The sequence below is a fragment of the Narcine bancroftii genome, chromosome 12, assembly GCF_036971445.1.
Source record: "Narcine bancroftii isolate sNarBan1 chromosome 12, sNarBan1.hap1, whole genome shotgun sequence".
Lineage (NCBI taxonomy): Eukaryota > Metazoa > Chordata > Chondrichthyes > Torpediniformes > Narcinidae > Narcine > Narcine bancroftii.
Window position 1 is genome coordinate 94802290 of NC_091480.1, and position 12284 is coordinate 94814573.

Genomic DNA, 12284 nt, shown 5'->3' on the forward strand with positions numbered 1-12284 from the left:
CCAGAAGGAAATGGCAAAACAGCTTGTGTTCATCGTTGTCAGCCAAATCTTCAATTAGACTCTAAACCTTTCTGCCTCTTTCTCTCTGTCATGATCTTCTTGGCCTCCTTGGTGAGGACCTTGGTCATCTTCCTTAACATCATCTTCTGTGGTTTCATGTCAAATGTTGTTTTCCAATTCTCGGAATGTTTTGGAGGTTTTATTTCTTCAAACACACAGTGTTTAATTCAAAATTATTATTTGTTTGTGTATGGAAGTAAATTTACCTTTTGTTCCAGTGTGGTTTTTATTAGGAGATATTTAGTCGATAGCTTTAAGATTGAGATTGACCATGTACCAAATTGAATTTTTGCGTTCATGTATGTACTTTTGAGATGTTCCATCAGCAGTTGACAACTGCCTCAGTCATGTCCTTTGAAACAGCCCAGGTTCACTGATTTGGTGATGCAAAGTAGATAGCAAGGTTGAACTCCCACTCTAATGTCCCCAGTAAAGTAGATAATAAACACTGCCTCTGAAATGAAAGATCCACAGGCAAAAAAAGGAAGAAGAGGGTAAAATAGAATTTCATATCTCACTGTGCTTCATCGATAAAGGGATCAGAATTCTGACTGTGTTTCTTCTATCACTACTTCCGCAGAGACAGAGACCATTTTATTATTGGAGACTTCAATCAACTCACTGTGATTTTCGCTGCAGTGAATGATGGAGAAGGAGGCTATGAAACTGAACTCTATATCTCCCTACCTCCTCAAATTGACTTCACTAATGTTGTGCAAGGTAATAAGGTATGGTCAGTATTTTGTTTCATATTCCTTTCAACGGCCATTCACCCCACTGAGTCAATACTGGTTCTCAAAGCAACCCCATTCTCCTCCTTGTGTTTTACATGCCCATTAAACTCTGCACCAGGTCTTCTGCCGTATGACTGGAAATTCACAGAGGATAAATTAACCCTTTGGACTCCATGTCCCTGTTTTCAGGGACTAGCAACAAGCGCGCATACTCCATGTCCCAGTCTTCAGGGAGGGCCAATAAGCACATACACTCTGTGTCCCTGTTTTCTGGGTTTGGTTTTATATCCAGCCATCAGCTGCTTTGCACTGGTATTTGTACTGTAATGTACCCATGAACCCAGTCTGAAAGATATATTACAAAAGGTTAAAAATGGCCAGAGGGTTAATCGACTGTCCAACTCATTTATGGGATTCAGGAGGAAACCGAGGTTTCTGGAGAAAACCCATACTGCCAGCCTACACTGACAGCACCCAGGCTTCAGATGGGGCTAAAGTCACTGGAACTGTGAGGCAGCAAACACTAATCGTCACAGCATCGTTACAAGTATACTTTCCTTCATGTGAAACCCCTGATTGAATCACAAACACAAGTGCTTGATTTGTTGTGTAAATGGACCAACCACAATATCCCACAGAACACGTACTCTTCCACTCACTGGTCAGTATAGAGACACTGATGAAGATGCTACAGACAAAAAAGGTAAAGGAAGTCTTAAACTCCATGAAGAGTGTGACGTGATTGGGGTGGCCCAGTCATTGCTGCACACGGTTGGGAAACTGGGCACCACTGAATCAACTTGCATGTTTTCTTTCATGGGCTTCAAATGACACAAAAGGGTCTTTCTTGTGCTTTAATTCAGAAAAGATCCATTTTTTTCATCAGGCAGTGCAGAAATGAACTACATTAAGCGGTCTAATTTCAAGTCAATGGGCAAGATGATAATGCTCTATTGACCAACACCTTGAGAGAGAAGAACCTGGCCGCCTTTCCTGCAGTCAGGAGCTGTTCATTAACATCTGCAGGCAATATGGATTGACGGTGGAGAGGGGGCAGGAATCAACCTTGCTTTAATGCCCCACCCCTCCTCATAGGTCTTCCTGACTTTGCTTGTGGACACTGGACTTCTGAACCATGATTTAGGCTTCTCCATACTTCTGTTTCAGTGCATCAAAGAGAGCAGGCTGACTCATAGCTCCAGTGACCCAGGATCAATCCTCCCCTTCAGCTGCCTGAGTGGAGTTTGCATGTTCTCCCTGTGACTCAGCGCTTTCCCCTGGGAGTTTCCACGTGACAAACATGGTATCGGGAGTTGTTTGGCCACTGCAACTTGCCCCTAATGTGCAGTCAGTGGTAGAATCTGGAAAAGTTCATGGGAATGCATGGAGAATGTGGGATTAACATGGATGTACAGACATGATGGGTCATGGGCTGTATTTCCACATTGTGTTGACTCTGTGAACTCTATGAACTGTGAACTTAAACTGTGCATTTCACTACCATCTGTAATCATTGTCCATTGAATAGAGGGTGTAGGTTACATTGGAGAATGAAAATTTTGCTTCCTGAACACTTTTTGGGTGTATTTTATGGATTTGGGGCTGATGCTCTTGAAAAAATCACCTGAAAATTTTCATATCACAAACCACTTTTTTTTAGGATATAACCTCTTTTTGCGATTTCCTGTCATATTTTAAGTCTACTGGTGTATTGCCCTCAAAGAAAGCTGATTTGGTCAGTCCAAGCATACCTGGGCATGCACTCAGTGCAGGTGCTATGCAAACGTTGACTTAGACGTGGACATGTTTAGTCAGGATAGAGGCAGACAGGCTAAAAAAGCAGCTCAGAGGTACATTTGCTGTTCATTACACTGATGTAGATTGAACATATGGTGATGCACAGGTTCTTCAGGCAGTAGCATTTACTGTCTTCAGGAAGATTCAATACAGCAGAAATGTTTTGTCAATGTTGCAACAGCTGTGATACATTCAGTCACATTTGTGGCGAGTAGACGCTTAAGGTCCAAAGATGCAGCATGACTACACTTATTAAGAAAGCCTATGAGCTCTACTTCGGTTGTAAATTGGTGACCAAGACAAACCCTGGGCTTCTCATATTTGTTGTGTCAACCTAAGAGCTTGTTATCTGCATTATTATGGGATTAAGCATACTAAATTCAATCAAAGCTAATTTCATGTTTCTCCAACTTCCTACATGATACAACAAATCTGAAATGATCTTTGTGTTCAGTTTGATCACTTAAACCCCCCCCCCCCCCACCCCCAATTTGTTTTCAGGAAACAAACCTTTTGAAAATAATTACTGTCCAGTGTCAGAGTGAAAGGTTTATTATGGTTTGGTGAAGCAGTGAACATTTTGATGTCTATTTGTGAAAGGTCTGAACAATTTGAAATTTATATTTGCTTAATTCCTAATTGGAACAGTCAGATCGATCTTTATCTTTGAAGTACTGATGGTCTATTCAGAACATGCCAATTTGTTGCCTTTGTAACGACCAGTTTTTTTGTGTCTTGTGCAAATTTTGTTCTTCAAGAGCCTTTCTAAATTGCCTTGTAACCCATTGATGGACAATGGCACTCAAACAGTGATCTGTCAGCTTGGAAATCCCATGGAATCTAATGTGAAGGTGAGAATACAGAAGAGCTAACTGTTACTGCCTGTCAAAAATATTTTGTCACACGTTGGGACTTAGAAACATCACCCAATTAGTGACCCAAAGATCATCTGATTAATCCAGCCTCTGTTCCTACCAGTCCCCCTTTTTTCGCTTGATAATCTTTCCTGGTATCAAGGCAAATATAATTCTGCTCATGGGCTTCCTTTCAAGAATATATCAATGGATCCAGAAGTCAGCCATCAAATCACAGGCATCTAACAATGGAATGATAACAGCTGGCCATCTTAAGGTCAAGAGTGAATAACAACAAAAATTTTGGTGATTTTCCTGCCCTGACTCTTCCCTATTAATTTAAGGGCAGCTTCAAATCTCTTCATCTGGGCTGTACTGTGCCAGCTAAGCCCAGTACAGCCCAGACATTACGGCGGACAGAATTACAGCTCTATCCTCCATAACAGCGTGGATCTCCCAGTGGCCACCCATTTCAGTTCCCTATTCCATTCCCTTGCTGACACGTCTGTCCATGCTCTGCCAAACTGAGACCACCTGCAAATGGGAGGAATAACACCTCATCTTCCGACTGACTGTGCACCCTCTGACCGGATGGTGTTAATATCAAATTCTCTAGCTTTGGTTAAACACACCCCCCCCCCACCCCAGTTCTTTCCCTCATCACCTTCCCCCAGCTCTGCTCTCTCCCTTTTCCCTGTCTCCTTTCACACAGACAATCAATTTTCACCTCTCCCCTTATCCTATCCAATTAACACCTTTTGTTGGTCTGGACTCCTTCCCCAGCCGGCCTTCAGTCTGCATTCTGAGATTTCCTGTTCTTTGCTCACTCTGCTTCTTCCTTGAAGAAGGGCTCAGGCCTGAAACAAGATTAATATATCTTTGTCTCCTACAGACACTGCATTCCCTGCTGAGTTTTGTGTATTACACAGCAATCACAGAGTCTGCAGACTTCCTTGTTTTTAACTGATTAATTATGTTGCAAACACAGCAGCAGTCTAAACCAGTAATGCACCAATGACATTTGCTTCCCATTTAAAGTGCTGAGGGCTGGTTTATTCCAAATGTTGCGTGGATGAAGATTCACCTAGTTCAAGTGTATGATCATCTGACTCTCCATAGAGAGGGAGCACATTTCCCAGCCTGGCAGGCCTAATTTTGATCTACCTTGATGGTAGGAGGTCAAGTCTCTACAAGTCCTCTATAATTCTTTGAGCCCTATTTATGCAACAGTCCCAGTAAAAATTGTCAGGAGAGGAAAGAGAGACCCCAGTGGTCTTCTCGGCTGTTTTGATGAACCTCTGCATTGACTTGAGGTCCGATGCTTTTCAGCTATAATGATACAGACAGGCAGGACTCTCTTGATTATGCTCCTTTTCAGTGTTGTCAAGGTGGGGGGGGGGAATGAGCAAACTGCTGCTGCCTGTCAAAGATATTTCTCACATTCATTATTCACAGAACATTCCCTGGAGCCCCTCGGAATTTATGAAGTCAGATTTGTACATATATATCTATATAGATATATAACGTCATCCTATATTGGTTATTCATTGTTGCTTTTTATTTATATGCTAAACGCTGGCCGCTCTATTAAAGAAGCTGCAATGATGATGATCAATCTTTTGTTGCTCTTTAGTTAACTGCAGGACTCCACTTCACCGTGCACAGTTTGGCGCAGCAGGAGGGCATCACGATCAGCATGCAGATTCGAAGGTAAAGAGGGCAGTTCTGTCGTGAGCCTCGAATCCGTGGAACCAGACCGCACACCAGCCCCGCATAAACGAGGAGAGGAGCGCACCATTCCGCAGATCACGCCTCTGCCTACCCGTTCCCGTCCCCCAAACTCGCATCATTGCCCATTTAAGAACCCTCGGAAGCAGGATGGAAGGGCTTTGTTCTCAATTCCAATTGGAAATGGAAGAAATGGGACTGCATAGAACTCTGACTCAGCCAGATGTCTTCTACCTGCACTGCTATTTAACAAGGGCATGGTGATACTTTACTTCTAGGCCACCTTCCTGCACTAACTTTATATCCCTTAATTATCTAGTATCTAAACTGTCAATCGTGATTATAAGACTCTTCCTGGTCCTTCACGGTCAATGGTCGGGCACTGACAGAGGGATCTGAGAATACAGATACACAATTCCCTGAAAGTGGCGTCACAGATGGATAGAGTTATCAAGAGAGCTTTTGGCATATTGGCCTTCATAAATCAAAGTATTGAGTACATGTTTAAGTTGTATAAGACATTGGTGAGGCCAAATTTGGAGTATTGTGTGCAATTAGGGCTACCTAACTACAGGAAGGATATCAATAAGACGGAAAGTACAGAAAAGATTTACTAGGATGTTGACTGGACTTCAGGAACCAAGTTCCAGGGAAAGGTTAAAATTTTATTGCCTAGAGCGTAGAAGAATGAGGGGAGATTTGATCGAGGTATTTAAAATTGTGAGGGGGGACAGACAGAGTAAATGTAGGTAGGCTTTTTCACTGAGGGAAGGTGAGATACAAGCTAGAGGACATGGGGAAAGGTCTTCACACAGAGAGTGGTGGGAGTATGGAACAAGCTTCCAGCTGAAGTGGTAAATGCAGGCTCAATTTTAATATTTAAGAAGAATTTGTTCAGGTACATGGATGGGAGAGGTATGGAGGGCTATGGACTGGGTGGAGGTCAGTGGGACTGCGGAAAAAAGTGGTTCAGCATAGACTAGAGGGGCAGAGGTGGCCTTTTTCTGTGCTGCAGTGGTTTTTCAGGATTTTTTTTTCTGCTAATTTTATTTGGAAAAACTATTCTCTCATCAATTAGTCACTAAAGAACCCTTGCAAAGTGGTCCAAGTTATTCAGAGGTTAGTATAAATTCTGTATAAACCCATCATGGGATGCGGACTATAATTTTCTTAAACAGTGGAATGAAACAGCTATTTTGGGTATCCTGAAGAAAAAGACAATTAAAGAGAGCAGTTGAGTTTGGAACAGAATTACCATCAATGCTTTTCTTGTCAGCAAAATCAAAAATGGATCTAAATAAAACTATCTGCAATCTAAACAATTATCCCAAGTAAATGCCCTGAATCATCTGTAACTGGGAGTTCCAGGTGTGACAAACATTCTAGATTCACTATTAATAGAAAGTGGCCTATGGTGCTCCTTCCTTGCCAGCAGCTCTCTGTGATATACCATCACATGGATCCGATTATGGAAATGATCTTCAACGATCAGCTTGTAATCTCATTAGCAAAATTTCAGCTCTAACTCTATCATTGATCATAACTCACCAAGTCTTGGGAGAAGGTGTCATTAAGGAAGAAATGGCAAGACCTGCAGTTAAAAATTATCCCATCAGGCAGTCACAGCATGGATTCAGGAAGGACAGAACATGTTTAACTTCCTGGAGTTCTTTGAGAATATAATGAGGATACCAGGGAAGAAGTAAGATGTAGTATGCTTGGATTTCCAGGAGTTTGCACAGAAGGAAAGAAAGAATGGAATTGGGACAATGACATGCATCGAGGATTACAGAGAGTTGGCATCTCTGGTTGCAAGCAGTGGTTAGTGGGGTGGCACTGGGGTTAGTGTTGAGCCCACAACTGTTCACATTATATGGATGAAGGGACCAAGTTTGATGATGATACTAAATTGAGTGGAAAAGCACATTGTGTCGAGATCACAGTCAGCAGAGGGATATAAATAGGTTAAGTGAGAGGGCAAAGATTTGTCAGATGGAGTGCATCTGTAGTGCAGTAAAACCCTTGTTCAGAATTCAAGCAACTGGGGCAACAAAAAAAAAATTATGGGAAAACAAAGAACTAAAAAAATCTGTAAGCCTGGCACTTTATTAGAGTTCAGAGGATGAAAGGGTATCTTACAGAAACATTGCGAGAGGAATAGATAATATAGAACCAAGGAGGTTGTTTCCACTGGCAGGTGGGACCAGAACTTGAGGACCCAGCCTCAAGATTCGGGGACGAAGATTTAAGAAAGATATGACGAGGAACTGCTCCTCCAGATAGACATGAATCGGTGGAATTCTCTGTCTGAGGAAGTTGTAAAGGCTATGTCATCAAATGTATTTAAGACACAGATGGAGAATTAAAGGTCATGGGAAATAAGCAGGTAAGTGGAGCTGAACCCACGACCAGACCAACCATGAAATTATTGAATGGCAAAGTAGGTCCAATGGGCCTGATGGCCTCCTGCTTTTATAAGAAAAGGAACAAAATATTGAGATTTATTCTCAATGTTTGGATCGGGGGAATCATGAAATGAACTCTTCTCTAACTATTAGTTTGTGGGGTTTTTTTTTCCAGTAAGAACTCACAGAAGTCTCACAGTGACATGGTTCATTTGAACTTCAAGATGAAAACTGTGGCTCATCTTGTTCTCAGAGGGTAAGGACCATTTGAAAATCATGATATTTTCCAGTTGTCTAAGTTCAGGTTGGTGGAATAACACCATTCCTGGGATCTTGTGTTAGTGGCAGGTTGCATCATTGATCATGTATGCCAATATCTCCTATTGCCACCCCAGAAAAAGGTGATGGATGTCTGCGCTACCTTCATGAACATCCTCCATGAGAAAAGTCCTATCAACCAAGCTTCATATGCAATCCAGGCATCTTGCTAAGTCTCCTCTTCACCTTTTTCTTTACCTTTAAATTTAAATTTTAAATTTAGACATACAGCACGGTAACAGGCCATTTTGGCCCAGGTATCTGTGCCGCCCAATTTACACCCCATTACCCGACATGTCTCAAATGGTGGGAGGAAACAGGAACTTCCGGGGAAAGCCCACACAGACTGGGAAGAATGTACCAACTCCTTACACACAGTGGGAGATTCGAACCCAAGTCCTGATCACTGGTGCTGTAAAGATGTTGCACTAACCACTATGCCAGCCGTGCTGCCCATTTCTATCTACAACTTTCCCCTTCCTGCCAGTGGTCTCTCTCTCTCTTGTCTCTCCACCTTCTGTCCAATTCCATATCACCTCCCCGGTTCTTGCCCCCTTCTCATACATAATATCACCCATCATTCTCCACTGGATATTTCTGATATTAATAGAAAGCAAACTATCCCATGCTCACCCAAGCTCTCTGCACAAACAACCTTTCAACCCAAAAGGAATTAGCTTTAACTATGAAAGTGAGCTAAAATGCGATCTTTATCAGGCCAGAATGAAACGGCATTTTTATGTTTAATTTCCCCCCACAGCAAATATATCTGGCAAATTTTCCCATCCTCTAGTACTTTCTAATTTGGAGATGCAGTACGTTGACAGGCCTTACTGGCCCACGAGCCCAAATACACCCATGTGACTAATTAGCCCACTAATCCTGTTTGTCTTTGGAATGTGGGTGGAAAGCGGAGCACCCAGAGACAGGGAGAGCGCACAGACTGCGGCGCACCAGAACTGGAATAGCATCATGCTAACTGTGCCACCAAGTACTGAGCCATCTTACTGTATTACTGTTAATACAAATAAATGTACTGCCAATAGGGAGTTACAGGGTTTGAACTTGCTAAAAAAAAGGAATGGTGATGCAATTTCAATTTGGGATAACTTGAGCCATGAAAAAGAATGTGATCTTAAAGTATTCTCATCATCTCTTATTTCAAGGCTGACTGCTGAGATAAGGGCCCCAGCTCAGTACAGGCCTTTAAGCCCACAATGTGGTGCCGACCACTGCCAACCCACTCCACAACAATCTAATTTTTTTACAATCATGTGCCTACCTTGTGGTCTTTTAAATGTCCCTATTGTACCAAAGTCCACCATCAATCCTGGCCTACACCATTCTCTGAGTAAAAATAAAACCCAGCATGGTTAGAGGAGCGGTTAGCACAATGCTGTTACTGCGCCAGTGACCAGGTTTCGAATCCAGCGCTGTCTGTAGGTTCTCCCTGCATGGGTTTCCTCTGGGTGGTCGGTTTCCTCCCACCTTTCAAAACGTACAGGGGTTATAGGTCATATGGTGTAATTGTGCAGCACAGGCCCGTGGGCCACAAGGGCCTGTTACTGTGCAGGACGTCTAAATTTGAATTTCCCCTGAACCTTTCTCCACTCACCTTAAACCCATGTCCTTTGGTGTTTGCTATTTTTACCCCAAGGAAAAGATGTTGGCTGTCCACCCCATCTAGGCCCCTCATAATCTTGTACACCTCCATTAAATCATCTCTTGTCCTTTGTTACTCCAAAGAGAAAATTCCTAGCTCTGTCGGTCTCGCTTCATATGCCACGTTCTCCAATCCAGACAACATCCTGGATTAGTATAGTCGATTTAGGGCTTTTCATACCAGAAAAAAAACCCCACAAGATTAAAGTTTTGCTCAGTTTCATCTGCGTTGGGCTCCATGCCATGTGACTGGAGAACAGAATCTCCCACACACCAGTACACATGAAGTGATACCCATCTTTATCACCCAAGAAAAGCTCAAAATGAAAAATCAGATGGTGAACATCATAAACTGTTTGCCAGTCCACTTAAAGGCAGCATCTGTAGCAGATTTACTTCATAATTTTTAACAGCAAAGGAAGAAAAAACATCCAGTACTGATTAAATAGGAAAAAAGGGTTATCTGATCGACTGCTCTCTTTCTTGAATCAACAAAATTGTATTTGAATAGATATGTCTGTTAAGGGAAAGTTTAACAAGGCAAAAAAAAATTGAAGGCTTGACAGTTTTTTGTACCACTATATTGCATAACCTTTTCTTTTTAAAACCCCAGCGTTTCACAACCTGAGCAGGTTGTCCTCCCATCCATCAATCTGGTGTCTCCTTCAAACACAGTGGCGAAGAACATCAGCCTACCCGTGATAGACCACGTCTATGAGGTAGGTACACACCCGAGGGTCTCAGAGGTCACCACTGACTCCTCACCACCAGGCACAACATCGGTTTCTGCTAATGCTGCCAAGTGGACAGCGTGTGCTGGTTGAGAACACGATTAGTCTCTTATTTCAAGTGGTCTCCACATCACAGGGTTAGGAAAGGGGCATATGTCCCATAAATTTCTTTTATTTCTGTATGCCAGTTGATAAAGGTTGATGGATTTAAAAAAAAGTCTTTCAGAATGGCACTTAAACATGCAATTGCATTCATATATTAAAACAGAATAAAAAGCAGAGATTTGGCCTGACGAGCACTGCTTCTATTCAAATGCAAACCGCTCTCATGCCATTTCTTTCTATTTCCTTTTCTGTCATGTAATTTTCTTGGTTTTATTTTGAAAGGATCCAAGCTATTATAGCAAATTCTACACTCTAACCATGTATTGGACATTACTACCTAGAAATTCCCAGGTTATCGTGTTTTACAGCATTGAAACAGGTCCTTTGTCCACACCGACCAAGATGTCTACCTAAGCTAGACCCATTTGCCTTTGTGGCCCTTGGCCTGTGCATGCATGGAGGAATTGAACCCAGCTGCCAATGAGGCTTGTTAAAACAGACTTAAGCAGCCCAGGTTCAACATTGAAATATCAAGGAATCCACTTGACTGTTTGCATTGAGCATCAGAACACAAGTATTAGGACCAACTACCCTATTGAGCTTGCTTCACCATTCACCATTTGGCGATATGCCCATTTCTAACCACCAGTTTCCCCCCCCCCCACCAAAAAAAAACCTCTTAATTCCCCCACTGTGTAAAAATTTATCTAGCCTTGTCTTAAATATATTTACTGAGGTCACCTCCACTGCTTCACTGGGCAGTGAATTCCATAGATTCACCACCCTCTGGGAAAAGCAGTTCTTCCTCATCTCTGTCCTAAATTTATACCCTGAATCTTGAGGTTATGTCCCCTAGTTCTGGTCTCCTCCACCTACCTTTATCTTATCTGTGTGTTTCATAATTTTATGTTTCTACAATATTCACTCTCATTCTTCTAAATTCTAGAAAGTACACTTCCAGATGACTTGGTCTCTTCTCGTAGGCTAATCTGCAATTAACCTGGTGAACCTCCTCTGACCACCTCCAAAGCCAGTACATCCTTTAAGTAAGGAGACCAGTACTCCAGATGCAGCCTCACCAATATCTCCTTGCTCCTAAATTCAATCCCTTCAACAATGAAGGCCAACATTCTATTTGCCTTCTTGATACCCTGCTGCACCTGCAAACCAACCTTTAGTGATTCATGCACAAGCACTCCCAAGTCCTTCTGCACAGCAGCATTTTGCAGTCGCTTGCAATTTAAATAAAACGTCATGATATGTATTAAATATTATTACATTTAAAATCAGGGATATTTTGAGTTCATTTCTGATACCCAATCTGTTTCAAAGGCTGCTAACTCCCAGATGTGAAGAACGTTGATTGATGGGAAATACATCAGCAGTTCTATCTTGTGCAGTATTTTTGGAGTACTTTGCAAAATAGTAATAATTTTATTGATTCTGCCTCAACATAAAAAAGGTACACTGTTCTACACTTCCTTTTTGGAGTTCATTTTCAAATGGTTGTTCAACATAAAAGTCCTGCTTTGCTTCCATTTTCTACTGGTAGAAACAGAAACTTCTTCTAACTTGGTCATGGTCAACATGCAATTGGGAAGACCCTGGCATCATGGAGGCAATGTAACCTCAGGACCTAGAAATTAGTGCCCTCTGGCCACACCACCATCACATTCCAGTTTACTCACTGGAATTTATTCCGGTTCCTTGATGTAATGGTCATATTAACAAACTTGGTATGGCAGGATTCTGGCTGAACAGCATGAGAAGAGTCATGGAGAAGAAAGAATATTTGCCTCAGTTTCATAAATGGACTCATATTGTGAAATTGTAGCTCCATTTCTCATTTTTACTTAGAATATAAAAAGAGGGTATTAGGATGATGAAGTC

The 12284-nt window shown here is 42.0% G+C and overlaps 1 protein-coding gene across 1 annotated transcript in view; it reads left to right on the plus strand.

Annotated features, from left to right (window-relative positions):
- The window catches only part of LOC138746559 (integrin alpha-8-like), an 87601-nt gene that overhangs the window by 58441 nt on the left and 16876 nt on the right, over positions 1-12284 (plus strand). Inside the window, exons 20-24 of the mRNA XM_069904842.1 lie at positions 641-788; positions 3350-3442; positions 5079-5155; positions 7754-7834; positions 10172-10277. Of these exons, the coding sequence (XP_069760943.1) occupies positions 641-788; positions 3350-3442; positions 5079-5155; positions 7754-7834; positions 10172-10277 (505 nt within the window). The remainder of the gene's footprint in view (positions 1-640; positions 789-3349; positions 3443-5078; positions 5156-7753; positions 7835-10171; positions 10278-12284) is intronic.